General features: G+C 66.7%; 3 protein-coding genes across 5 annotated transcripts in view; all 3 read left to right on the top strand.

Annotated features, from left to right (window-relative positions):
• The window catches only part of NPLOC4 (NPL4 homolog, ubiquitin recognition factor), a 49,501-nt gene extending 43,579 nt beyond the window's left edge, over nucleotides 1-5,922 (top strand). Inside the window, exons 15-17 of the mRNA XM_075904055.2 lie at nucleotides 759-875; nucleotides 2,561-2,663; nucleotides 3,387-5,922. Coding sequence (XP_075760170.1) covers nucleotides 759-875; nucleotides 2,561-2,663; nucleotides 3,387-3,544 — 378 coding nt within the window. The 3' untranslated portion in view covers nucleotides 3,545-5,922. The remainder of the gene's footprint in view (nucleotides 1-758; nucleotides 876-2,560; nucleotides 2,664-3,386) is intronic.
• A 1,168-nt stretch (nucleotides 5,923-7,090) lies between these two features.
• On the top strand, nucleotides 7,091-10,760 carry LOC149521938 (uncharacterized). The gene is made up of 4 exons (XM_089771988.1): nucleotides 7,091-7,247; nucleotides 8,132-8,238; nucleotides 8,664-8,793; nucleotides 9,128-10,760. Exons 2-4 carry the CDS (start codon nucleotides 8,145-8,147, stop codon nucleotides 9,399-9,401), a joined length of 498 nt encoding a protein of 165 aa, XP_089628114.1. The 5' UTR covers nucleotides 7,091-7,247; nucleotides 8,132-8,144; the 3' UTR covers nucleotides 9,402-10,760.
• Nucleotides 10,761-12,889: 2,129 nt separating this feature from the next.
• FAAP100 (FA core complex associated protein 100) lies at nucleotides 12,890-26,269 on the top strand. Of its 3 annotated transcripts, none has more exons than XM_075904058.2 (10): nucleotides 12,890-13,028; nucleotides 13,359-13,546; nucleotides 15,314-15,432; nucleotides 17,019-17,983; nucleotides 19,385-19,538; nucleotides 21,023-21,402; nucleotides 22,620-22,756; nucleotides 24,213-24,329; nucleotides 24,675-24,764; nucleotides 25,500-26,269. In XM_075904058.2, the coding sequence occupies exons 2-10, from the start codon at nucleotides 13,382-13,384 to the stop codon at nucleotides 25,623-25,625; spliced, it is 2,253 nt and encodes a 750-aa protein (XP_075760173.2). In that variant the 5' UTR covers nucleotides 12,890-13,028; nucleotides 13,359-13,381; the 3' UTR covers nucleotides 25,626-26,269. The 3 variants fall into 3 exon arrangements, with proteins under 3 accessions (XP_075760173.2, XP_075760172.2, XP_075760171.2); XM_075904057.2 differs by having other exon boundaries at nucleotides 20,612-21,402; nucleotides 24,678-24,764; XM_075904056.2 differs by having other exon boundaries at nucleotides 20,612-21,402.
• The last annotated feature ends 220 nt before the right edge of the window (nucleotides 26,270-26,489 follow it).

The following is a 26,489-nucleotide window of genomic DNA, read 5'->3' as shown; positions in this document are numbered from 1 at the left end:
GGAGCTGCCGATTCCATGGTGTGGCTTTGATCGAGACTCAGTCGAGGGCATCCTACACGTGACAAACCAGCACGGCTCCCCCCCCCCACTGCAAGGGCAGCGTCGAACGAAATGCAGGGCCTGCCGGGGCTCCTGCATTTCCTGCTGACCCCGAGAACGCTGGCTGCTTTTGCGGCCAGTTTGAAGGCGGAGTTGTTCATTACAGAAAGAGGCCCTGGATCGCGTTGGTCAGAGGCAGCGATCAGATTGCTCCAAGCCACGTGAGCTGGCAAGATCGACCCGCATTTTGGGTTCCTTGGTGGGAGGCGCGGGCTGTCTCGCGAAAGGGAAAGTAGCAAAGATTCTTCTGGAATCATTGGGTGTCCGACGAATCAGAAATGAGCAGTCCCTGCGCAAACCTGGAAATCTTCCTGCCGAAGCCGTGAGGGGCAGCTAGCACGTACCCCTTCGCAGGTCAGGTTCTTTGCTGTGTATTGCCGTTGTCAGCATTGTAAAGTGCTTAGAGATCGAGGATTCCTCGCCCCCTGGCCATGGTCTTCACTTTGACGTGAGGCACGGGGCTCTTCTGCACCAGGCTGAGGCAGGCTTCGGAGGCTGTGACCCCGTTAGTTCAGGGTGCCTCTCAGTTGTCTAGTGACTGAGGAAGGAATTTTGCAGCATTTTGTGTCTCAGGGATCTGAATGGAAGCCTCAAGTTAGCACCTGGGGGGAAGGAAATATGACGGCTGTTGTCTTTCTTCCCCTTTCCAATCTCTGCAGGACTTCCACAGCTTGGCCACGTACCTGTCTCAAAACACGTCCTCTGTGTTCCTAGACATCATCTCTGATTTCCATCTGCTCCTGTTCCTGGTCACCAATGAGGTCATGCCTCTGCAGGTAGGTCACAGGAAGGAATCGGGGTTGACAGATGCCAAAGGCACCTTGGGCTGGCAGTGAGCATCCCGCTACCGACCGGCACCTCCGGCGCAGGTGGCGGGGAGAGCACCGTGTCTCTTACGTCCTGCCTGAGCCTGGGGCCCTGCGGACTGGCGGGTGTAGCTGGAGTCCCGGCTGAGCAAATGCAGCTTGGCAACCGTCTTTCCTTCGCAGGGCCCCTTTTGGGTGAGGGGATGAAACTAGATTTGTCTGAGTTCTGGAAGTGCAGCTCAGCCTCTGCATGACTGGAGGCCCTAGGTGCCAATGGGGCAGGCGCACCCACGGGAAAAATGACTGGGTACAGAGTACCTGCCCGCAGCCAAGCTCTGCCCTCGGCCCCCCTCCCTCCCAGCGCCTCCCGCCTGCCAGTGACCCCGCTTACTCCTCCCCCGCCTTCCCAGCGCCTCTGGCCACGACAAAACAGCTGTTTCTCCAAGTTCCGAGGCTCTGAGAGGGAGGCGGGGCCTGGAGCGGAGGCGGGGGCTAGAGCTGAAGCCAGGGCCGGTGCTGGAAGCAGTAATTCCGTGGTGGCTGTGGGAGCGTGGGCACAGGCTGGATCCAGCCTCTTGGCCCCGGCTCAGATCACTGGGAAAGCTTAAAAGCATCGGAATCCGAAATCCCTGGCACGACATCGACAACAAGAAGCCCAGAGTCCCCAAACCTCTCCCAGGGCAGCTACTTCCTGTCTGCAGCTCTGGCCTCGCTGGCTTGGCACCGGGCGCTTGGCGGCGGGTCAGGCCCTGCGCTGACGTCGGCACCGCTCAGAGCTTCCCGTTTGGAACTCGCCCCCCGACAGGAAAGCCGTGTGTTTTCCAGCTGCGCCGAGGACTCCGCTCACTGAGCATGTGCAGCACAGCTGGGCTGCCCGTGGGCAGCTGGAGATCAGGGACGTTGGGCATGTTGCGTTGGGAAGGCTGTCCAGTCTTTTTATTTTCTCCTTTGCGACAGACGAGGGAGTCCCTTCGACCTCTCATTGGGGTAACGGGCCGCAGCGGGGCCGGGGGACTGGCTGCTTTAACTCCCTGAAGGGGATCTAGTGCTCCTAAAATGGGGAGCCTGTAGTGATGGCTAGACCAGACCTGTTGTAAGTCGGCACCGAGCATGTTTGCCCCGTGTAAACCTGCCCGTACACCTCAAAACTCTTCTCCCAGCCCTCCTGCTGATCCTGCCTGCACCTCTCGAGGAAGGCCCCATATCTCGATCGAGTGGACTGTCGCGTCCTCCACCCCTGCTGAGTTTTCCAGCCCAGCGTTAATACAGAATTGCCAGGCACTTTTGGTCCACTTCTCTGTGCAGAGGGAGGTGACCGGTGACTTTGCATAGTCACGTATCGATTATACAGCCAGGAGGCCCCCTGCGATCGCTGGATCTGCCAGCACACGTCCGGCGTTCCTTCCTCTGGCTGCTGTTCGGCCAAGTGGCAGGGGCATGTCGGCCCTGGGGAGAAACGAGAAGCAGGATTTAGAAAGCCAATCGAATCCCGCAAACGAGCCCCGGCCGGCCGGGGCGTGTCCGCTTGCTTGTGTCCCTGGAAATGCGGGGGACCCCCTAGAGATCAAAGTGGGCAACGCGCACCTTGTGGGGGGCAGGGAGGAGCAGGCCGTGTCCGTGTGCGCTGGTCGTGACTCGTGCGCTCTCCCGTGCAGGATAGCATCAGCTTGCTGCTAGAGGCGGTGAGGACCAGGAACGAGGAGCTCGCGCAGACTTGGAAGAAGTCGGAGCAATGGGCCACCATTGAGCAGCTCTGTAGTAAGTCCCTGCCACGGGGCCACGTCTCCCTCCACCCTCCTGCCCCCTCCCGGCCTGGGCTGGCCACCGAGCCACACAGCTGTGCTCCTGCACCAGGGAATGAGCTGGCTCCAAGCCGGACCCGCTGCTGGGGCCAAAGCCAGGCGTGTCACCAGAGGGCTGTGGTGTGAGCTGTGCCCAGCCGCCTCCGTCCGGGGCAAAGCCGCAGCATGGAGCGGGGGGGCAGCCGGTTGAGAGAGGCTTGGTTCTGCTACCTCAAAGGGATCGTGTGTGACTGGGTTGCTCACACATCCCCAGAGGCCCTCGGCCCTGTGGCAGGAGGGGGCCTGCCATCGCTGGCCGTAGCACAGCTAGCTTGGCCACTGAGCCGGTCCTAGGTCTGAGACCGGCGCTGAGCGCTCTGTGCCGTGGCCTGCTGGCGGCAGGGGCTGTGACGTCACGGGGTGAGCCGTCTGCCGTGCAGCGACCCCTCCCCTCCTGCCGGACCCTTGCTGTGGCTTAGCGCCGAACCCGGCCCGGGGCACAGGCAGGGGGGACGCTGGCTCAGCAGCCGGAGCCTCTGGCCTCGAAGCCGAGGAGCCTGGAGCGCAGAGGCTGGGTTTAGGCTCAGAGGTCAGGCCCCACCCAGGCATGTTGTGTCACATGGAGAAACTCCCGTGTGACTCCCCCGCCCGGCTCCTCCCCTGTCCCCGGCCCTGACCTGTCTCTGTTCCCCCCTTACAGGCACAGTGGGTGTCCCGCTCTCAGGGTTACATGAGTATGGGGCCATGGGCAGTTCGACACACGCCGCGTCCTCGGCCATGTGGGCCTGCCAGCACTGCACCTTCATGAACCAGCCCGGCACCGAGCACTGCGAGATGTGCAGCCTCCCCCGGACCTAGCCCGGCGGCGCGGCGGGGGCCAGACTGACAATACAGAGGCGAGCCCTGTGAAAGGCAGCATGGTTTCTCCGCCCCCTCCCCTGTAATGATGCGCCACGAGGGGCAGACCGAGGGGGGGCGGCCGTGTCTGTCTCTCCCAGGGCCGAACTCTGCGCTGTCCTTTCCGGGGCTGGGCGGGGGCGGGGGTAGGCTGGCCGCTGGGGGGGACCTGGAACTCGCGTGCTGTTAGCCCGGCGCGAGGAGACCCTTCGCTTCAGCCGCCCCCCCTCCGGCTCCCCCCCTCCCTGCGTGTTCCCCCCGAGCCTGGCTCTGGGAGGCTGAGCTCAGGAGACCGCAGCTGCTTCTCTCGGGGTGCTGAGCGAGCGCTTGTGCGCAGGCAGAGCAGGGTGGCCGGGCTGGCCACCCCCATCGGCGCATGGCAGCAAGGGGCTCGCCTCCCTCCGGCTTGCAGCTTCCCCGGCCGTAGCACAGGAGACGGCCTGGGAGGAAGTGATGCGGACGGCCTGGCTTGGTCCCGCAGGCTGCTCCTCTGAGGCGGTTGCAACCCCCCCCCCCCCCCGCCCCAGCACTCCTCCTCCGCTGCCTGGTTACTCTGGCCGCAGTTGGCTCTTCTCCAAGGGCTGGCTCTAGCCCTCGGTGCCGGACTCGGCTGAGCCTGCCCCCAATTACAGCTTTGGCGAAGTGGTCTGCAGCCTGAGAACATGCTGTGCCGGCGCTGAGCCACGCAGACAGCTGCCACGCCCCAAAGCTGGGGGCCGGGCACCTGGCCTGCCGGGCATTGGCGAGGGGCGCTTGGTGTGCGTCCCTGCATGCCCAAGAGCCCTGGCTCTCCTGGGTGACCCCCGCCGGAGCAGGGGGCAGACGTAGTTGGAGCTGCCTCTCCCCAGCCAGCGGAGGTTGGTCCTCATCTCTCCCCTGCCTAGGGCCGTGAGCACCAGATTGAGGCCAAGGGGGGCTGGGCCGGGGCTGGGCCGGCTGGCTACATCTCCACAGGGGCTCTTCTCCCCAGACCAGAGGCAGGCCTGGCACCTTTGCACGTTGCTTTGCTAAAACGCCACAGGTCCCAGCGAGGGGGGGCGGGCCAGGCCCGTGGGGCAGCCATCCCAGCTCTGGGGAGCAGCCTCCTTTCTGCCTATGGACGCTGCCCAGCCGGGGCATGAGCCGGGCCCGACCCAGCACCGCAGCGCAAGCTCCTCCCAGTGCCACTGCCTTGCGTGGAGCGCCGCCGCCTCCAGCGGCCAGCCACCGTGTAGCCCCGAGGGGCTGCCCCCCTTGGCCGTCTCCCCTCTGCAGCGCGAGGCAGCGGCATGGAGGAAGCAAATGTCACTAGGTCGCTTGCACGGGTGAGCGCGGGGCCTGGCACCAGCCCAGAGACACGGCACCCGCCCCGCACGACACGCCTAGGCCTGGGCGACTCCCATGGCAACCACGCCGCGTGTTCCCGGCCCCCAGCCTTCTCGCAGCGAGTCCAGGCTCCCTTACCCAGAGTCCATGCTGACTCGGGGGGGGGGGGGGGCAGGCTGCTCTCCTGGAAATCTCTCCAGAGCAGCAGCGGCTGCTGGTTTAACCACGCTGGGGCAGAACTGCAAGTCTTGCGGCTGAGGGATCCTCCTAGCAGCCCAGCCCATGCCCAGGTGAGATGGGGCTCTGTTAGCAGGGGTAAGGGCCAGTCACTACCCCCCCCCCCCCGGGTCCCACCGAGGCGCTCTCCGTCTGGCTCTCCGCTGCCCTTTTGCAGCATTTGGCCTGTGCCCTTCCCGGAGCAGCGCCGGCCCCGGCGCCCTGGTTCAGGCCCCCAAACCCTTGTGTGAAGCACGTTTCCTGCGTAGCCGGGTACCAGCCCCTCCCCAGCTGCTCTCAGTGGCCCTCCCTTTCGCGAGCCAGAGAACTGCGCTGTCGCCACCAGCGGCTGCGTGCTGGGATGCCGGGAGGGGTCCCCGGGGCAGGAGAATTCCGCCAGCGTGTTTCCTCCCAGCCCCTCGCTGGGGAAGTCGGACTGGTGATCCGGATGGGCCAGACAGATGGTACCCACCACATGGGACTTTTCCACAGGTCCTCTCTCCCCAGGGGGCTAGGAGTGGGGCGGGCAAGCTGGGGGTACACAGCTCCGGGGCCATGCACACGCCTCCCGCCCCCCTTGCTGCAGCACATGGGGGGCTGCCCTCGCGCCAGCTGCTGCTCTGTGCGGCGCGCACGATGGCTGCATGGCTGGGTCTGCCGGGAGGGCGGCCGCTGCGTCTCCGTCGGCGGGTTTGTGTCGCTCTCCTGAGCCCCCCGGGCCGTCCTGCTCTTGCTTTCTGTCCTCGCCGGCTTGCCGAGCTGTGGGGTTTGGGCTGGAGCCCTGCAGTGAAAGCGAATAAAAGCACCTGAAAAGTGAACACGGCTGCTGGCCGCTGCTGTGTTTATTGACCACCCCGGGGGCTGCCTTCAGCCTGGGGAGGCGTGGGCTGGGGGGGCCTCGCAGGGCGTGGTGGCCAGGCCTGGGCTGTCAGCACGGCCCCGTGAGGCGGCAGCAGGCGCTGTCTCCCAAGGGGGAGCGTCGCCCAGCAGGTCAACGATACTCCCCTGAAGTGCAGCTCAGCCGCTGCCTGGGCCCCAAGGAGCCCTGCATCCCATGCTGCCCACGGCCGGGCTGGGGCGCACAGAAGCCAAGCCCCTGCTGCATGGGGCGTAACGCCCGCGTGGAGAGCTGAGCTGCACGGCCCCCGGAGGGAGGCGCAGGGGGCGGGAGTGGCCAGACACCCCCTACACCAGGGCGCCAGCAGCAGTCTGCTTGGCCAGCTCTGGGACTGGCGTCACGGGGGCTGCTGCCAGCTGGGAGGTGGGCGCCTGGCAGTGCGGTAGGGAGCCGGAGACAGCAGGTGGGTGCCATGGGGAGGCAGGAGGCGGCTGCTGCGTGGAGCAGGGAGGGGGCTGGCAGCCGGCTCCAGCTGGTCTTCCTTTGGGTCAGCTGAAATTCAAGGCCTGGAGCCGAAGCCGCAGAACAGGCTCAGCTGGCTTGGCAGGCCCTTGAATTCAGTCTGCTCCTTGGCGGAGCGGAGCTGGGGCCGGGGCCCGTGCTAAGTAGACTTGCGGGGAATGGGGGGTTGGAAGCCCTGCCTGCGGAAAGGAGCCAGGCCTGGGCTTCCAGCTGGGGGACGTGGGCCTCCCCTCCAACAGCCTTGGCCAGCCTCTGCCTGTGGCCCGATGCCGAGAGGTGGCACTGGGTGAGCCCTTCTCTGCCACACCCTGATCCTTCACCTGCTGGTCCCCGCGTGGGACCTTAGCGCGTCCCCAGGCCCCGTCACGGGCGCTCCCAGCACCGCCCCTCATCCCTGGGCTCGGCTGAGCCCCGTCCCTCCCTGCTGCCACCCGCCCGCGGGAGGAGCCACCTGCAGGAGCGCCAGGCTCATTCTGGGGCCCATGTGCCGTGTGGTCTCCGTGGGCAGCTCCCGCTGCCGGGCAGCGGCTCAGAGCCACGTGCCGCGTTCTCCCCGTGGCCCCCCCCACCCCGGGAGCAGGAACCGGCCGCTCGCAGGCCCCGCGGCAGCCAGGCGGGCCTGTTTGCAATCCGCGGCACAGCTGCCAGGCCCACATCTGGCTGGGCTGCCTTCCAGGGCAGCGTGTTAAAAAGGACGGAGGGAGGCAGCTCGGAGCCAGAGCGAGAAGGGGGAGCTGCGACGAGAAAGGGCAGCCGCTGCCGCTCTCCGCACCAGCCCAGCAGGTAGGCGAGGGAAAGGCTTGTCCTGGCCTGGCATGTGCGGCCCCAGCCCCACCAGGCCTGCTTGGCTCCCGGCTGAGGGTGCCGATGCTGCTCAGCGACGTCTCAGCTGCTGGCCAGGCAAAGCAGCTCAGGGCTGACATCTCGGTGGGACACTCTGGGGGGCCCTGGCCCAGCATTGCCCCGTGTTGGCAGAGCAATGCCCCTGCCATCCCCCTGGAGCAGGGAGCCTGGCCAGGAGAAGGAGCCTGTCTCCAAGCGAAGCTGATGAGAGCTGGGAAGGAGAGCAACAGACCGAGGGGCCAGGGACCCTTCACTGCCAGCCACTGGCTAGTGCTCTGTTTTCCGCCCTCTCCCCCCTCCCGGCGGCTCCCAAACCGCTGTGGGACGCCGTTCCACTGCGAGCACAGGGGCTAGCCCCTTCCTGCCCGGGTGCGGTTCCTGCGGGGCTCCCGTCCCGCCAGCAGAGACGTACGGGCGGGACGCTGGCACGAGCCGGAATCCAGAGAGGACGGGCCAAAGGCGGCACGAGGCTGGAGACGTCTGGGGCCTGACGGCTGCAAGAAACCCCCGAATGCTCAGAGCCAGCGTGGGCGGCCAGCGGGGACCATCCTGCCCTGGGCTGCCCGGCTCGGAGATCGGCGGCTCCCCCAGGCGGCGAGGGCCCCTCGGTGCCATTGGGGTGTGTCTGCCGCCCCCAGAGGGGCCCATTCCCGGAGCTTTCGGCACAGGAGACTCTAGTCCTGCCAACTGCGGGGCTGGCAGCCTGCATGCTGGGAGTGTGGCCAGCAGGGCGGGGCCCAGCAGCCGCGGGGGCAGATGGGGATGGAGATGCAGTGGTGATGGGGGCACCTCGGGGTGGGGCCGTCTCTTCTGATCTCCCCCAGATCCCAGAGGACCATGCAACGGTTTCTCCCTGTCCTGCTCTGCGTGGCGCTCAGCTGGGCTGCCAAGCAAAGGCAGCAGCCGGCGGAATGGGACTACAGATCCGAAGGTAAAGCCCCCCCCTCCCCAACTCCCCTCCCGCCTGGCCTTGGCACGGCTTTAATCGCCTGGCCCAGGGCGGCTCTGTCCCTGTAGGCTGGGCCGGGAAGAGGCAGCCGCTAGCTCAGACCAGGACTCCTGGATTCCATGGCCGGCTCTGCCAATGCCCTGCTCAGTGCCCCTTTGTGCCTCAGTTTCCCTGGCTAGATCCAGGACTGGGAGGGGGATCAGTGCACCTGTGCTGTGCTTTGGGATCCCTGGATGGACAGTGTGAGGGGCGAGCAAGGGGCCCGGGAACCACAATAGAGCCCAGAGCTAGAGCTATGGTGGCCCTGTGGGCAGAGAAGGGAGGGGCTCTGTAAGCCTAGCAGGGCCCCCCCCCCCAGCAGGCGGGGCTGTCGTAGGCCCACGTGCTCCCCGGGTTTGTCTACCCAGCTGAGAAGGTGAGCCTGCGGGGATGTGCCAACCTCACCGTGGTCTTGGACAACTGGAAATTCGCCATTGTGACGGAGATCAAGAACCTGCTCCTGTACGACCACCAAACCGTGCTCCCCGACTATGGCAGGTGAGCCGGGATGCCACGATGCCCCCAGAGCCAGCCCGGGCCAGCGCGTGCCATGGGCTGCCAAAGCCACAGGGCCATGGGGCCCGCTCTAGATGTGGGCCAAGTGAGGGGTGTTTGGGGTGTCTAGTTGCTAACAGACGTGTGTCCAAGCCCCCGTAGGGCACTGCTGGGGAGATGCTGGGCCAGACCAGACCACAGGGGTGGGCTGGGAAGCTCACATGATGCCTGTCCAGGCCGTGCCTGACCGGCCGGTCCTGGGGATGCAGCGGGTGGCTGTACAGACCCCCGGGCAGCCTGGGGGATGCTCACGCTCTCCCTCGCTGTCCTGCCACAGGATCAAATCCCTCTCCGAAGCCCTGGACGACCTCTACAAAGAGTTCAACGCGCTGAAGGGCCGTCTGGGGGAGCTGACCACCCGCTTTGAGGGCGTGGAGGCCTTCGTGGATGACATGAACACGAGCCGAGGCCAGACTCTGGCTAAGCCTCCACCCAGGGCCGCCCCGCCGGAGGCTGACAAGCCGGCGGCCGCGTCCCCCACCAAGCGCCGCCGGGTCCTGGTGAGGAACAACAGGAAGCCCGTGGAGCAGCCGGTGGATGGGTCTCGGTAGGGAGCCCCTGCCGCAGTCCCTGGGGCCGGAAACACCGCCGCCTTTCCCCTGCGTTTCGAAGCTGCGTGTCTTTCTTCCTTCTCTCAAGAGACATTTCCTCGCAGGCGGCTGCAGAGCGAGGCAGGAGCCTGAGCCGCCAGGAGCCAGGCACCTGGCGTTACCCTGCCTCCTGGAGCAGCTCCGGCTCCTGGGGGGCACCCTGCGGCACTCCCCCCTCGCCGCCCTGTGCCTGCAGCGGCACCCGCAGGGCAGCTTCAGTCTGGATCCCTGGGTCCCGGTCTGGGGAGCTTCTGGACCCGTGAAATAAACAGTGAGGCCTGCTTGGCGGAGGGCGGGCTGGCCCAGGACGGTGCAGAGGGGAGGCTGGTGGGCTGCACGTCCGGCCAAAGCTCAAACCCAGCTCCCCCCTGGCTTGAATTTTTCACTAGCCGGCTCTGGCTCTGCAGGGCTGCGTTTGCCTAGGCTGGAGGTCCAATCTGAAATCGGCCAGGCCCAGCTGGGAAAAGCCTTCTGCACATGCAATGCGCCAACAGGGTGCGAACCTGACCAGCAGGGGGCGCACGTGGGCAGGGGGGCAGGTGTGAGCAATCTGTGCCCATTCAGAACGTCTGGACCGCAGGGCACCGGAATCGGCCTGCTGGGCTCTAGGCTTGGGTGCCTTGAGTTCTTCCCCCCACCCGGAGGGAGGAGCCTGCCCCTCCCAGCACACAGCTGGCTGCCCCTCCAGCCACTTGCCGACTAAACCCCCTTAGTGTCTGGGACGTTCGAGTTTCGAGGCAACACAAACAACATTCTGGAAATGAAAGATCCTGCCAGTTCCGCTTGCTTCATCCCCGCCCCTCCCTGGGCGCCAGAACCCACGGGGCGGCGGGGACGTCAGGGCCGGTGCAAAGCCAAGATGCCACGTAACCATCTCTCCCTGCTCGCGAGCAATGCAGCTGTCCAGCCTGTTCCCTCTGGCTTGAGAGCCGTGGGCTGCCCCCCACCTCCAGCCCGTGGGTCTGTCAGGCTCCAGTCTGTCTCACCTGCAGCTCGGTGAGGTGCGGGAGGGGCAAAGCACCAGCGTTTTGGAGCCGTGCGAGCGCATCTTGCCTGGGACCCCAGGGGGAATGTCCGTGTCTTGCTCCAGCCCCTCGTGCAACTGGAGAGGTGTGGGGCCGCTGCGGGGCAGGGCCACGCCAGGGCCAGCTCGCCCATCGCTTTGCTTGGCTGTAAGCACAAGCTCCTGCTCTCGCTTTCACAAGTATCGCTGGCGTTCCTTCCCGCTGCACTGCCCGGGGCCCTCCTGTGCGTGGGGCTGGGGTGCACCACGGGGAGTTTGTGAACCGTCTTCCAATAAAGATCGTTCCGTTACCGACACCACCTTCTCCTGGAATCTTAACAGAAGAGCCAGCCAACTGCCCCCCAGCGGCCAGCACGCCTCTGAGCCTGGAGGGGACACACAGCCCCCCCCACCCCAAGCGCATCTCCGCCTGCTTGGTACCAGCCACAGCGTGTACCCACAGCCTGACAGCTGAAGGGTCTGGCAGTGGGTTATCTGATCTCTTCGTTCTAGGCTGCTGGCTTACATCCAGCTGAGGGCAGGCGGCAATGTTCCCTCGCATCTTTATCAGCCAAGTACGAAATAAATTTTGGTCTGCGCACCGTGGCATGTACGGATGTGCACCACCCGCAGAAACAAAAAACCTGTCCGTGGACGCTGGGCTAATCGGCCGGGCGGCACTGGAATCTCTCCCGAGGGTCAGCTCACAGGGAACACCGGCTGGCGTCTCCAAGTCTCCGTCCCTGGCCTGAGACCGCCCCCACGAGCAGTGGGGAAACTGAGGCAGGGAAGGGACTTGTCTCCAAAGCTGAACAGCAAGTCTGGGAAGTGGCTCCTCGGCTCCTAGCCCTCGGCCCTCCGCTGCCCGCTCTCTCCGCGGAACCAGCCAGCCCGGCCCAGGTCTCAGCCCGGCTCCTGCAGGACCCGGCCCTGCTCACAGCACCACCCATGTCCCTGCTTTCCGGGCCACTCGGAGCCCCCCCCGGCCAGCCCCCAACTGCCCCACCCCTGCAGGAGCAGCTCGGGGCCCCCTCGGGCTGCACGGGGGGGGGGGGTTGGCATTGCCCCCCCTGCAGGTCGCGCTGCCTCTGTCGCCTCCCCGGGAGTGTGGGGCAAAGGGGGGCTGCTACCTGGAGCTCACCCCGCAGAGCCCCACGGCCGGGCACTCAACGGCCAGGACAGTGTGGGGGGGCAGGACGCCCGGGCTCGCTCCCGGGGGGTTTATAGCGGGGGGGGGGGCAGGACGCCCGGGCTCGCTCCCTGGGGGGTTTGTAGCGGGGGGGGGGGGGCAGGACGCCCGGGCTCGCTCCCTGGGGGGTTTGTAGCGGGGGGGGGGGGCAGGACGCCCGGGCTCGCTCCCGGGGGGGTTTGTAGCGGGGGGGGGGGCAGGACGCCTGGGCTCGCTCCCTGGGGGGTTTGTAGCGGGGGGGGGGGGCAGGACGCCTGGGCTCGCTCCCCGGGGGGTTTATAGCGGGGGGGGGCAGGACGCCCGGGCTCGCTCCCGGGGGGGTTTGTAGCGGGGGGGGGCAGGACGCCCGGGCTCGCTCCCGGGGGGGTTTGTAGCGGGGGGGGCAGGACGCCCGGGCTCGCTCCCGGGGGGGTTTGTAGCGGGGGGGGGGGGGGGGGGCAGGACGCCCGGGCTCGCTCCCGGGGGGGTTTGTAGCGGGGGGGGCAGGACGCCCGGGCTCGCTCCCGGGGGCGGTTTGTAGCGGGGGGGGGGGGCAGGACGCCCGGGCTCGCTCCCGGGGGCGGTTTGTAGCGGGGGGGGCAGGACGCCCGGGCTCGCTCCCGGGGGCGGTTTGTAGCGGGGGGGGGGGGCAGGACGCCCGGGCTCGCTCCCGGGGGGTTTGTAGCGGGGGGGGGCAGGACGCCCGAGCTCGCTCCCGGGGGGGTTTGTAGCGGGGGGGGCAGGACGCCCGGGCTCGCTCCCGGGGGGTTTGTAGCGGGGGGGGGCAGGACGCCCGGGCTCGCTCCCGGGGGGGTTTGTAGCGGGGGGGGGGGGCAGGACGCCCGGGCTCGCTCCCGGGGGGGTTTATAGCGGGGGGGGGGGCAGGACGCCCGGGCTCGCTCCCGGGGGGTTTGTAGCGGGGGGGGGGCAGGACGCCCGGGCTCGCTCCCGGGGGGTTTATAGCGGGGGGGGGGGCAGGACGCCCGGGCTCGCTCCCGGGGGGGTTTGTAGCGGGGGGGGCAGGACGCCCGGGCTCGCTCCCGGGGGGGTTTATAGCGGGGGGGGGGGGCAGGACGCCCGGGCTCGCTCCCGGGGGGTTTGTAGCGGGGGGGGGGGGGCAGGACGCCCGGGCTCGCTCCCGGGGGGGGTTTATAGCGGGGGGGGGGCAGGACGCCCGGGCTCGCTCCCGGGGGGGTTGTAGCGGGGGGGGGGGGCAGGACGCCCGGGCTCGCTCCCGGGGGGGGTTTGTAGCGGGGGGGGCAGGGTGCTGGGGCCGATCCTGGCTACACCCGCTGGGGGGGGCGGGGGGACAGTGAGCCCCGCCCCCAGCCCTTCCCGCTTTACGGCCTGTCGCAAACACCCCGCCCCATTGCGGCGGCCGAGGAGGGAGCCGTAAGGCGGAGCCGCCCCCGGCCCGGTACCTGCGGGCCCCAGCCCCGGGGTTGTGGGCGCGGGGGGAGGGGGCTGTGGGGGGGCGCGGGGGGAGGGGGCTGGGGGGGTGGGGGGGCCCGGGGGGAGGGGGAGTTGTGGGGGGGGGGGGAGGGGGCTGTGCGGGGGCCCGGGGGGAGGGGGGCTGTGGGGGGCGCCGGGGGGGGCTGTGGGGGGGCTGCTGTCCCCCAGGGTCTCGCCCCGCTGGGGCAGGTCTCTGGTCCTTGCTCCAGGACGGGCCCTGGGGGTGACCCCGGGGGGAGGCCCCGCGGCTCCGTGGGGCGGTTCTGGGCTCCCCGTCACGGTCCGTTGCCCCCAGGTTGGCGCGGCGCCCGGCCGGAGATGGCGCAGGTGGGCCACAGGGTGGATTACCTGGCCGGGTTCTGCTGCCCGCTCGGGGGGCTGGCGGCGGGGAAGCCCCGCGTGCTGTGCCACGAGAACGAGATCTACCTGTCCAACGGCAGCGAGTTCGTCTACGTCTATGACCAGGAGGGGAAGCTGCTGAAGGTGAGCGCGGGACGGGGGCCGGGGGCCATGCTGAAAGGCCCCCGCTCGCCCCCCCCGGTAACTGGCCAGCCACGACAGGCCCCGGCGCAGGGGCCGATGCCCAGACACCGGGGATTAGGAGCAATGGGCTTAAACTGAGAGGAGGGCAAATCCTAGCATGTCAGCGCACACCAAGCACTTGCAGCTGGAGACGCAGGGTCCACAGACTGAGCAGTGCGGGCTCTGTAGACCACCCAGGGAGGGCTCATGGAGACTTCCCCACTGCTTGGGGGCTTGGCTTCCGTGATTTTTCTGTAGCTCCCAGGATTTTTGTCATCCACACAGGACAAGTATCGCCGCTATGGGTGCTTAAAGCTCGGCTCCGCGCTCCTTAGTGGACTGATTTTCGAGAGGGCAGTGCGCCCGCACACGTTGTTGGGAGCTTCTGGGTTCTCAGCACTTCTGAAGTTAAGCCACCGGCTTAGGAGCCTAGAGACTCGGGTCTGCAGATCTTCACATCCCGACTCTAGCAGAGTTTGTGTTTCAAACTGTGCGTGTAATAGCAGTGTGGCTTCAGATCATCTTTTATTGGAGACCAAACGGTGCTCTTGATGTGCTCCAGAAATGAGGGGAAAGGTCAATTTAATTAAATAATTGAAAGATTTTTCCTCTTTTCGACAAGATGGCGATTTTTCCCTTTTATTTGCCGCGAATTTTTCCTTTTTCTTGGCTGTGCTGAGCAGCAGTTTTAGCACTGAGTGTGACATGTCGTCTCTTTTAATTTATTCTTTTTATCATTTCTAAGGAAGCCATCAGTGTGATATCAGGATTAGCCTCCTACATGGTTTTTTTTTCTTAAGGAAGTAGGTCATCTCTGGGTTTTGAATTTCTCTTTTTTCCCATCCTCAACTAGCATAAAACACTGTTTGCTTTGAGTCTGTGTGTGTGTGTGTATGTACGTATGCCGCTCTTTCAGTCCTATGATAATCGTCTCCCCTTTCTGTAGCCCTGCTTGTCCCAAAGCACTGTACAACCTACAACTGCTTCCATCACCAGAGCAGTGCAGCTACCTCTGGGGTGAAACGTGTCACCCGCTTATAGCACACAGTGGCAATTAGGCGACTCTTGAGACTGGAAGTGAAGAACGCCAGACCAAGTCTTAAAATGATCATTTTCATTCAGAAATACACTGGCAAAATTGTCCATGAATGGTTTTACTGCTGGCAGTTCAGAAAACAGCTGTGCTAACTTACAGTTGTGCTATATGTGCATCCTCAGCTAGTGACCGGGGGAAATATGAACCGTCCAATGCTTCCTTTAGTCATGCGAGAGACACGTGCTCATTGGAAGGTTGCAAATTGTGTTGAATGGCTCGTTTTGACTTCCGGGCCGTCACACGTGTGTTCTGACATGGCATCCCGTGTCCATGTGCAGAGCGCTGAGAAAAACTCGGTAGCTCATCGCACGGTGGCCAGTTCTCGCCGCACCCAGACGTGTATGCGCAGGTCTCCAGTAAGTGCTGCAGTGAGTGGCTCTCAGATAGTGGCCTCGTTCTGTTGTTACCCCCAGGGTCTTGCCTTCTCGCGCGGCAGGGCTGGAGGCCGGGCTGCTTTCATCGGGGTGGGGTTGCGATCGCCGGCTTGATGGCCCCGCTGCCTTTTGTGTCTGTTGGCTGCTGCCGCTCTGACAGGGGCAGCTGGGAGACTGTAAAACCCAGGAGCAACTTTTCCTCCAGCCCCCGTCCTTGCCTCACGCGACTGACGGCTCCTTTCCCTTTCTGACACCCAGGCCATCTACAGGTTTCCTGATCAGGTCTGGCACGTGCAGCTCCTGCCCCTGCGTAGGCAGCTCTACATTCTGTGTGCCGGAAACGGCATTTACTGCGTGTCCCTGGAGCAGCAGAGCAGGTGAGGTGGGGCGCCGCCCGGTAGGGACAGCGCAGTTTGCCCTGACGAGAGCAGCGGGTGCCCTCATGGCAACGGGTCCCCCCTGGGAGGACGGTGGTCTCCAAGCCTACCCCAAGGTTTCCATATGGCCGTCTGGCGCGCCTCCTGTTTGCCCTCGGCTGGGGTGTGGTTACCGCATGACCCCAGAGAACTTGGCAGGGTTTACAGTGCGGAGGAAAGTCTCTGCTCTTTGGATCGCCCTAAACCAGCAGCTTTCCAACGTGTTTTCTCATGAGCCAGTGGAAGAAGGTGGTTGATACCTGCCACCCAACGTGATGTGACTGGAGGGTGGGCTCAGGGGTGAGGCTGAGGATTAGGGTGTGGGGGGGCTCCCCTTGAGCAGCTCCTGTTCAGCGGGAGGGACGGCTCAGGCAGCGTCCTGCCTCCCCTGGCCCCGCAGACCCTGCTGCCCCAGTGCAGCCAGCAACAGGTTCCCAGCCATTGGGAGCGCGGCGCAAGTGCTCAGGGCAGGGGCAGTGTGTGGAGCCCAGTGCACTCTCCCCTCCCCCTGCTAGGAGCCGGGCCTGCTGCCGGCTGCTTCTGGGGCGCAGCACAGTCTGTGGTGCCAGGCCAGGCAGGGAGCTGCCTTAGCCCCCCCGCTGCTCACCCAATCCCCCTGCAGCCACGAGCCCCAGGGCCCGACATCCTGGGTCCCGGCCTGTCGTTTGCAAACCGCTGCCCTGAAAGAACCAACCGTCTGGCCACAGAGTGTCTGCATGTGCGGTGCACTCTCCACCCCGCTGCGCTGCCCGGTGGGGGAGGGACGCTGGCTTGGGAGACTCCTGGTGGAAGAGTCCTCCAGAAGGCCGGGGGGCACCCTGGCTGATGTCTAACCACTGGCCATGCCTTATCTACTCCTGCTGAGTGGTGGGGTGCCCCTCCCGTGATCACCAAGGCTCGGCCTGCCCGTCCCGTGGGGCCAGGGTCTGTTGCTTCGCGGCATGTTGGTTCCAATCCCTTTTTAAAGAAGGCTGGTTTTGCACAGTCCTAGCTGTGGATCCCATCCCATGTCAGACCGTGGGAGCCCTGGCTGGGTCCTGTTACTTCAAAGGCAGCCCAGCAGGGTGCCCAGCCCACTGCGTGGGCAGAAAGGGAAAACCACCCTGACTCCACCAGGAGCCAGGTCCAAGGGCAAGATCCTGGTTCCCCTTATGCTAGCTGGCCAGCACTTTCCAGTCAGCACTGGCTGCTCGTGGCGGTGATTCGCCGTTCGGTCCCGAGGCTGCGTGACTAGATCGGTGCAGCCCCGGTACTTGCTTTGTCCTGTCCGCGTGCACACTCCCCCCCGGCTCTCCTGGCGCTGGGGGAATAGCAGAAGGGCGGGATGGCTGGGTCAGGGGCTCTCCATCGCTCCCCGAGGCAGCCAGACGTTACTGAAAGGGCTCCGCGTTCCCGCCCGCCCGCCCCTCTGGAGAATCGGCGCGCTCTGCTCTCTGCAGATCACTGCACCCAGCGCGGTGCCTTGAAGCGGCAGCTCAGAGCCCTGCTTGTGTCTGCTGGTCTAGGCGCGCGGGCGGCACTGAAAGCTTTTCCTTGTCTGCCTGAAGGTTAATGAAGCAGACCGACAGCCCTGGTGAAGAAGGCAGCTGCCCTTCCAGCGTCTTCCCCGTCGACTCGGAGGCCTGCATCTTCCCGGACGCCACGCTGTGCGCCTTCACGCTGCTGACCGACGCCATCGTCACCCTGTCCCAGGCGCAGGGCCGCTGGTGGCTGAAACTGCACGAGCTTCGGGATCCTGCCCAGGAGAGCCTGCCCTGCCGGCAGATCAGCCAGCTGGGGTTCTCCACCTGCGGCCAGACGGGCGACGACGGGGACGCGCCGCCCTCCTGCTTCCTGCCTGTCTTGTGCTGCGCCTCCGCGCCGGGCTCAGCCGGGCCCGGGGAGGACCTGTGGTGCTCGGGCGGGTTCCTGCTGGAGGAGCCCCTCTTCAGCCTGCTGTTTGGCATTGACGCGGCCATGCTCAACTCTCCCATGATTCTCTGCGGCTTCCCGGACGGACAGGTGTGCTGCGTGCCGCTGAAGGCCCTCAGCTCCTCGGACGCGGTTGACGCCGGCGGCGCTGTGGCAGGCCCAGCTCCGCCTCTGAAAGTCCTTCACCGTTTGGAAGAACCCGTCGTCTTCGTCGGAGCCTTGAGAACCGAGCCCAGAGCCCCGGACGACCCCGAGGAGCAGCCGCCGCTTGGAGACTCGGGCTGCGACTGCGTGGTGGTGGTCGGGCACTATGGCAAGATGGTGGCCATGAAGGCGGAGCGGGGAGAAGAGGCCAGGGTCCCGGAGGTCAGGGAGTACTACCTGCAAGGGCCCGTCCTGTGCGCGGCCTGCGGCGGCGGCAGCCGCATGTATTACAGCACGCACTCCGACATCTCCGCGGTCGACCTGGAGTGGGTCAGCGACGCCTCCGACCCCGAGAGCGTAGATAGCGCTGCCTACGTCCTACCTCCCGTTCTGTCTCCGGCCAGTTTAAGTATCTGTAGCGTTGTGGCGCTTTCCTTGTCTTCTCGGGCCTCCGAAGGTACTGCCAGCCGTAAAATCCCAGTTGTCATTCGTGGGGCTGAAGTGGGCAGGAATAGCTTTGTCCTAGCTGCATTTTCCCGTTTCTGCCTCACCACCATTCCTCGTTATCGGTCCAGCTTCCATTGGCTCACCCGCGTTATTGTAAGTTGTTTACATCAAGCATGCCCAGCCGGGACTCAGACGGGAGAGGCACTGTCATGTGTGTTCACGATCAGCTCCCCGTGTGGCTGTCTTTGTGGTGTCCCTCGGGAGCAGCAGGCGGTGGGGTTGTGCTCTCTGTAGTGGGGCCGGGGGCTGCCGTGTCCGACGGAGGGAGCACCGCATGCAAGGCTTCCCAAAAGGCAGTTGACAAACGCTGCGGCTGGCTCCGTGCTGGAGCGCTCTAAGCAGCCAGAGTGCGTACGCGCCTCTCCACTGCCGCTGGACGGCCCTGTGCCAGTCCCAGGCCTGCGAGGGCTGGGGGAGCAGGCGTCCTGCCTTCTCAAAGAGGGGTACCTGGGCCAGGGCAGCATTCTGGGGACAGTCCAGAGTGCCCCGGTAGCCATAGGGATGAGGACAGGGAAGGGGCTAACCGGTGGCTTTGCCAGCCTGTGGGCACTAAAGAATCCGCAAGAGGGAAAGGTGGCGCTTGCCAAGGCAAATGTCCAAAGCATGAACAGGTGGGCGCGGCAGGACGCGGCCGGCACCTCCTTCGAGCTCGGAGGCAGCCTGCACCAGCCTCCTCACGAGGGGCCCCCGCGGGGCATCCGGCTCTTTGCCTCCTCGCAGCCGCGGCCCCCTGTGCCATGGGCCTGACATGCCCCCCGGGTCTTGAAATCCCAGTTAGCACGGAACCTTTCCCGGGCAGCTGTCCCTGGTGATGGCGGGAGGGAAGGCAGGACACGTTCACCCCGCCTGCAGGCTGCTCTGGCTCGGGGCAGGTCTTCGTTGGCGGGCCGTGTACCGTGCTGTGTTTGGGTGCCCCTGGTAGCCCAGAGCATGTCCTGAAGCCTACGGCTCTCCACAGCTCTGGAGTTCTGGCCTGGCACTGACCAGGCGGGTGAGCCTGCAGACTTGGGAGAGGTAACTCGCCTGCCCCCGCAAAGGGGGCTAGTTCTGTAGGGACACTAATCAGAGCCTCGTCAGCAGCGCTGCACCTACAGCCCTGCAGGCACCCCAGAGCTTCCGCTCCGAGCCAGCTTGCTTGGGTGGGCGCAGGCCGCGGGCCCCAGGCGGGGCTGTCCCGTGGTCCCTGCCGCCTGGAAGGGGGGCGCTCTTCTTGGGGCTGGTGCAGGGCCCAGCCCGAGTGACCGTGATCCCGTCCGTCTGTCTCCGTCGTTGCCTTCATGCCGCTTCCCTGGAGCTGAGCGCGCCCCCCTGGGCCGGTGGCTGACCCGTGTGTGTGTGTGCGCCTCTCCAGGTGACTCGGAGCTGCTGGCCCTGTCAGCGAAGGGCCGACTGATGAGCTGTGACTTAGGCAGTCCTGACGAGCCCCATCCCGTCCGGCTGACCCCCGAGAAAGCCGGCCAGCAGATCAAGCAGCTGCTGTCTGGGATAGGCAACGTCTCAGAGAGGTACCGTGCGGCGCGCGAGCGGGGGGGAGGGGGGTGCTTGGGATTCCTTGGTTTCACGGGAGCTGAACTCGTTCTGCATCGGCTCCTGGCTCAGCGGTTCGCAGCAAAGTGCTTTTACGAGCTGCCTGCGGTGCCCCAAACATTTGCCTTTCCCCAGGGATTCGGGGTCAAGGCAGCCTGGATGATAAGAGCCTTGTGCACCGCCTGGGCTGTTTGCTGCCCTTTTGCCTCCCAACCAGAGAGCCGAGAATAGTTCCCAGTCCCGGGGGGCAAGGTGCCAGTCGCTCCCCCAGTAGGTGCCAGGCCGGGCTCCCGTACAGCAGCGAGCCGTAGGCCTGTGTTGTCAACCCCTCTCTCCCCGGGGCTTGTGTGGGTTTGTTCCTCCCTGCCTTCCTAGCCGCCCCCAGCTCTCTGCTGCGCGCTCCGGTAGCCCACGGCAGGGAGCACGGGCTCCGCAACGGGCTGGCCCTGCCCCTGTCTGCACGAGCCCGGCCTGGTTGATCTGGTGCCGGATGGGAAAGGAGAACGGGGGGTCCCCAGTGCTTGTGAGCAGCCAGGTCTTGGGGTATCTAGGGCTGACTCGGAGACGCGCGGCCGGTCCCGCCGGCTCAGCTGTTGAAATTCTTCACGGCTGTGTCCTGGGGAGGTTGGAAGGGCTCAGGAAAGGATCCATGGAAGTCTGGCTTCTCCACCGTAGCGGGAGGGCCACGAGCCCTGGGCGTGCGTCACCTCCCTGCCCAGCTGGGATTCTGACTAGGGACCTAAGAGCCTGGTTCCGTGCGGTGCTGCCCCTGCGTTTAACTGATTAAAGGCGGCTGGGCGGGGCCCACTCCAGCCCGGCTGCTCCCAGCACGTTCAGGCTGGGAGCCGGCAGCCCCGTGTGAGGAGCCCAGCGGCGCTGGAGCAGCCCTCAACCTGCGGCTGGGCAGGGGGCTGCTCCCGGGCACTGATTCACCGTTACCCAGGAAGCATCACCGTTAACTGGTTACCCGGTAACGTCCCTGTTTCCGAGGCTCCCTCCACCTGTGCCACAGCCGGTACCTCGGGGCAAGTGAGCTCTCCTCCCCCCGCAGAGTGTCCTTCCTGAAGAAGGCCGTGGACCAGAAGAACCGGGCCCTGACGAGCCTGAACCAGGTGATGAACGTGAGCGCGGCCTTGCTGTCCAACCAGGAGGGCCGGAAGCCTGTCACGTGCACCGTGACCGCCCGCTGGAGCCGCCTGCTGCTGGGGGACGCCTGGACCCTCTCCTGCGTGCTGGAGAACGCGAGCGACTGCAGCCTGGAGCAAGGCTGGACCCTCTGCCTTCAGCTGCTCCCGAGCGCCTGCGCCTTGGCGGAAGGCTCGGCCACCACGGCCGCCACGTTCACCTTTCCAATCGATCGGCTCCCCGCCGGGAGCAAGCGGGAGGTGACGCTGCCTCTTGGCTCCGCCGAGGGCCCCAAGTTGGAGCTGCCTCTGACTGTCTCCTGTGCTCTCTTCTACAGCCTGCGCGAGATCCTGGACAGCGCCTCGGACTCCTACGAGTCTCTGGATGAGCTGCTTCCTGACGACTCTCCTGGCCTTTCCCCAGACAAAGAAGGGATCTGCCTGCCCCTGAGCGAATGCACCATCGATATCTTGCAGTGCCTTCGGCTGGACGACAGCCCGGTGCCTGGCCCCCCTCCTTCCATCGCCCCGGCAGACCCGGTGGAAACCTTCCTGAAAGTCTCCGGGCTGCAGCCTGACCCTGGCAACGCGGACGTCCGCGACCAGCTGCTTCCCAAGGCACCGGAGGCCCTCGGAGATGAGTATCTGCCCCCGTCAGTGGCTTCTATCAAAGTGTCGTCGGAGCTGCTGAAAACCGCCCTGAAGAGCGGCGGTGAAGGTGGGTTGTGTTCCTGGGTGGTACTGAGCCGTAGAGCCACCGTCCCGTCGCGGGGCGTGTTTCCAGCAGCATTGTCCTGGGGCGGGTTTGCAGGAGGGTCCCCGTGCCGGGCGGGGCTCTGTGATCGCTCTCCGGAAAGCCGTCCCGTCGGACACTCGGGCTCCGGGATTTGTCTGGTTTTGAGGGGTAGCTTGTGGGCCGCTTCGCCTGAGGCTGGCCCGCCTGGCTGTTCAGCACCGTCCCCCGGGAGCAGCTGGGGGCTGCCTGAGTGAGTCTCGGTCCCAGCGGAGTCCACAGGGAGAGCAGTGGGACACCCTGGGCTGGCCCCGCTCGTGCAGAGACCAGGGCTTGGAAGTCCATTCCCACTGCCCCTACTGGAGCCCCCCGGCCAGGCCTGCCGTAGTGGGGGGTGGCGTCTCTTTGGCCTCACCCTTCCGGCCTGGGGAAGAGCAGGCCCCCCGTCTCCTTTGGGTTGGGCTCTGGGAGGGGCTGCGTGAGGTGGGGAAGGCGCCGTTGGAGGAGGCCGGAGCTGTGTCCGAACAGCGGGCGGGCGCTGGCGAGGGGAAGGAACGGTGCAGCGCACGTCCTGGTGTGAGGCGGGCCTTGCGTGCACCGCTCTGCCAGTGCGCCTCCTGGTAGAGGGGGGCAGCAGTGGGTGGGTTCCCCCCGGGGGCCAGAGCTGGATGCTGATCTGGGAGAAGTGAAAATCGGCTGGGGTAGAGTTACCTCTGCCCCACGGCCACCACTGCCTGGCTGGGGCACCTCCCTCTCCTCTTAGCAACCGGGCAGCCACTCCCCTGCGGGCGCTTCGCCCTGGGCCCACGCAGAACCAGCCCTCACAGCTGCCCTGTCGCGCCAGCGGATCCCCTTCCCCTGGGAGAGGGGTGGGAGGCCTCTGACTGAAGGGAGCAGCCCCCAGGGCCCAGCCCCCCCCCCCCCCCCCCCCCGTGGTGCTGCCATGTCTGTCTCGGCTTTCTCCTGGGGGCGTCCTGCGGCGCAGGTCGGGGGCTGTTTCCTGGAGGACTTGACTCCCCCATCCCCCCCCCCGTGTGGCGTGTGTAGCTGCCCCCCTTGGGTCCCAGGAGCACGGGGGGGTGCCTGGGGGAGTCGACTGGGCCAGTGTTCCCCTGAGGCGACGGGGGCAGGGGAGGCTCGTGCATGACAGGCCGGGCGGGGGGGCGTGGGCAGCCCCTGACCACTCTGCTTTCTGTCCCCAGGCGCCCCGCTCTGCTGTGCTGCTCTGCAGTGGCTGCTTGCGGAGAACCCCATGGCTGCGGCGCTCGGGAGCCGGGCGGTGGCGGCGGTGCGGGGCCTGGCCCCCCATGGCGGCGAGGTGCAGCTGCTCGTCCGAGAGGCAAGGAACGGGCCAGCCCCGGGGAGAGCCGGCTTTGCCCTGCGTCCTGTGGTGGGGGCCTGGCTCCGAGGAGACCCCGAGCCAATCCCTGCCAGGGTCTGGTCCCTGCGGCACTCGGCAAGGCCCCGGAGCCGCTCCCCAGCGCCGAGCCCCGCTCGCAGACCCCCTGCTTCCCCCCAAGCCCGTGGGTGCCGAGGGCTGCACCCGCGGGTGTTCGGAGCCAGGCCACGTGGCACGGGCTCCAGGATCAGGCAGGCTAATAGCTGACAACCCAGCTGACTGGTCCCCCTCCCTCGCCCCCTGTGCTCTCCACAGGCTTCTGCTGTCCCCCTGCTGCTTGTGGGACCGTGGTGGGGGAGCAGGAGTCCTCCAAGTTCCTCCCTTCTCAGCCCCCGCCCTCAGGGTTGTCTGGTGGGTCGGGAACGTCCTCAGGAGCCAGGTCCCAGCTCTGCCACGAACGTCCCCCCTCACCCGGTGCGCCCGGGTCCTCCCCTGGCCCCCAGCCCCACCAGGCCATGGTCACGCAGGGGCCTGGCAGAGCAGGGGCGGTCCAGGCCTTAAGCCCCCCGGCCTGCTCTGAGTCTGCGTCTGAGTCTGCGTCTGCGTCTGCGAGGTCGCCCACAGGCACCCAACCAGAAGGCAAATGGAGCCATCAGCTCCGTGCCCGAGCCTGGCACCTCCCCTCCCCCGGCTGGCTGCTGTTGCCAAGAGTGGGGTGAACAAGAACCTCTCCCTCCTGGCCCTGCTCAATCCCCACCCACGATGGCCCCGGTTGGGCGTCAGACTTGGCTGCGGGCGGTGCTCTGGTTTAACTGCTCTCCCCCTCTAGCTGGCGGTGGGGCTCACCCTGCAAAGCGAGGGCCGCGAGCCGCTTCCCTTCCCCCCTTGACGCGAGACTCCCTCCCCGAGGTGCTGACTGGGACCCGGCTCTCCTGCCGCGGCGGGGTGTCCTGCCGGCGAGCGCCCGGCTGGCCGCGACCCGGTTCGGGCTGCCTCACGCGTGAGGGCGTTCGTGTTGCCGGCGGGATTAGTGCCGGCGGCCGTTCTGCTCGGGCTAAGCCCCCCGCAGGGACTGACCCCTGAGTCCTCTCGGGGCCCCGCCCTCTGCAGCGCTGCCTGCGGGACGCTGCTGCCAGGCCAAACGCCACGAGTGCTGGAGCTGGGCCCAGCGCCATCTCGGTTCATGACACCCGGTGACCTTTTCCGTGGCTGGCTGGGCCCGGGCAGCCCGGCGGGGGTATCGTCCCCCCTCCCGTGATGTGCGAAGTCCAGAGGGGGGGTGGTCCAGGGAACGACTGCCCCGAGCAGCCAGATTTCTCTGCCCGCTGGAATCCACGCCGAGGGCCAGCCCCCGCCCGGATCGGCCAGCCCCCGCCCGGATCGGCCAGCCCCCGCCCGGATCGGCCAGCCCCCCGGATCGGCGGTGTTCACAGTGAGGGTCTCCTCTCTCTCGCAGGTGGCGGTGAACAATCTCTGCCTCGCGGGCCCCATCCAGGCCGTGGAGATCCTGCTCCAGAGCCCTTCCCTGGCAGACCTGTGCGGCGTGCACCAGGCAGTGATCCGGCGCATGCAGGTGCAGAGCCCAGCCCCCTCCCTCCCTGCGAGATGGCCTCCGGCAGCCGGCGTGGGGGGTTGTGTCCGGGCAATTGCTCCCTGGGCTCGGGTGCCCTGGGGCAGGCTGGCTGGAGCGGTTGCTTTTAACGGGGTCTCCCCCGCCCCCCACCGTGGCAGTGCTGGAAAGCAGCGTGGCTCCAGGGCCGGCTGACTGGCAGCCGCGGCAGGGCCCTGGCCCACACGCTCCCCGCGGCGGGAGGCGAGGCAAGGAGGAGGCTGCAGCAGCCGGACCCGAGCAGGCCGTGCTGAGGGCAGCGACTTAAGTGGGGCAGCGCCCTCTGATGCCGACGTCTCTGTTCCTAAGCAGACGCTGGTGCTGAAGCAGGCGGCCCAGGGCTCCGCTCCCCCGGACCTCCGCATGCAGTACCTGCGCCAGATCCAAGCCAATCACGAGGTAGGCGGCGCCCCCGGGGGCTCCCGGAGCCGGCGGGCCAGGCTGCGCGCGGCACCAGGGCAGAGTGGGTCCCGCCAAAGCCCCGGCACCACCCGTGTGCCCGCCCCGGGGCCTCCTTGCTCTTGGGCCACGAAGCCAGACTAGGGATGCAAGCGCCACGTCGAGCGGGGACTCAACTAGCCACCTTCCCCCTCCCCTTGCTGCCTCTATCGGAGCGAGCCAGCCGGGGGGGGGAGCAGGAGCTGGATTAAAAGCCGGGTCCCTCCAGCGCCGGTGTGGGGGGGGCAGGGAGCGAGCCGGGACAGCTGATTCCTGGGTTGCACCTGGTCCCTGCTGTGCCGAGCTCTTAAAACGGGAGGCACAGCTGGGGGGACAGGGAGGGAGCCAGGGATCAGCTAGCCCGGCTCGCTCCCCGTCCCCCCACAATGGTGCCCCCGCTACCCCTCTGCCTTTTACACGTATGGAGAGCCAGGGGACTGTTAACGGCGGAGCTGGACTCCGGGGCCAGGAGCTCACCCCCTGCGGCGCTGCAGTCTCCCCCCTTATCGAGTAGCTGATAACCCGCAATCTCGAAGCCAAACCCTGCAGGGGTCTGGCGTGAGGCAGCCAGGAGGTAGCAGGGCGGACACCGGGGGTGCTCTTAGGGATGCACCGGGTGCAGGGCGCTGGTGCAGGTGTGCCTGGGCCCGGCTGGCTGACCCAGCCCTCCTAACCCCGCCCCCTCTCTGCCGGCAGGTGCTGCTGAAGGACGTGCAGTCCCTGCGGGACCGGCTGGGCCTCGGGGAGGACGCGGGCGCCACGGCGGAAAAGCTCCTGCGCGTCTACAGGCAGCTACGGGACCCCAGCCTCGTCCTCCTGTGAGCGCAGGGCTCCTTCCACTCGGCCCGCTGGGCTCCAGGCCGTGCTGGGGGCCACGCCAGGCGGGTTCGTCAGCCAGGCCTGGGGAGAGGATCGTGCCAGGAGGAGGGCGGGGGCGGGGGCGGGCAGTGCCGGTCCCCGCCTGAGGGAGGCTGCGGGTGGGGGTTGTGTGTGTGTTTTGTGGCTGTGCTTTACGCAGTGCAGGGGAGCCCCCGGGCTCCGGACGCCTGCCAGCCGCGGCGAGGTGGGAGCGCTGTCGTGTGTGGCTGGCTCCCGGCGCGGAGCCGGCGCAGGTGGTGTGTTGGGTCTGTCCCTAGACGTGGTCGTGTCGCTTCGCTCTTCTTGCAATGGCTAGACGTGACTGTGCTCCGTGGCCGGGCACCGGGACCGCCCAGCGGCCGGGCTGGTGCCCCTCCCTCCCAAAAGGGCTACGCCGCAGGGTGCCGGCTGAGGTACGGGCTCCCCGGGCTTTCTGGGGCCCCCTTCGCTACTGGGAGGGGGCAGGGAGCTGCCATTTCTCCCAAGGCTCTGCCCTCCGTGTCTGTGCGGGAGTGGGCTCTTCCCGCGGGCCGGGCCGTGGCAGCTGCCACGGCCACGTGTTTGTAACTGTAGCGTGTGCCATGAAAACGGTGCTTTGCTGCCCCGCGTGTGCCAGCCTCCTTTCCTTCCAGCGCCTTCCCGCCGGCCTCCAGCTGGGCTCTTGCCCTGGCAAAGCAGCTGCCGCTTGCTGCCTCCGCCTCTGCGGCACCGAGCCACCGGCCCCCGCTCGGCCGGCAGTTCCCCGGGTGCCCTCTGCCAGCTGGAGCCGCCTCTGCGCCAGGACCCGCAGCCTTGCGTGCCGAGGGGAAAGGAGCCGTAACCCGGAGG

Source organism: Pelodiscus sinensis, chromosome 20, assembly GCF_052426305.1.
Source record: "Pelodiscus sinensis isolate ZL-2025 chromosome 20, ASM5242630v1, whole genome shotgun sequence".
In the NCBI taxonomy this organism is placed as follows: Eukaryota; Metazoa; Chordata; order Testudines; family Trionychidae; genus Pelodiscus; species Pelodiscus sinensis.
This window is presented reverse-complemented; position numbering and strand designations above follow the sequence as displayed.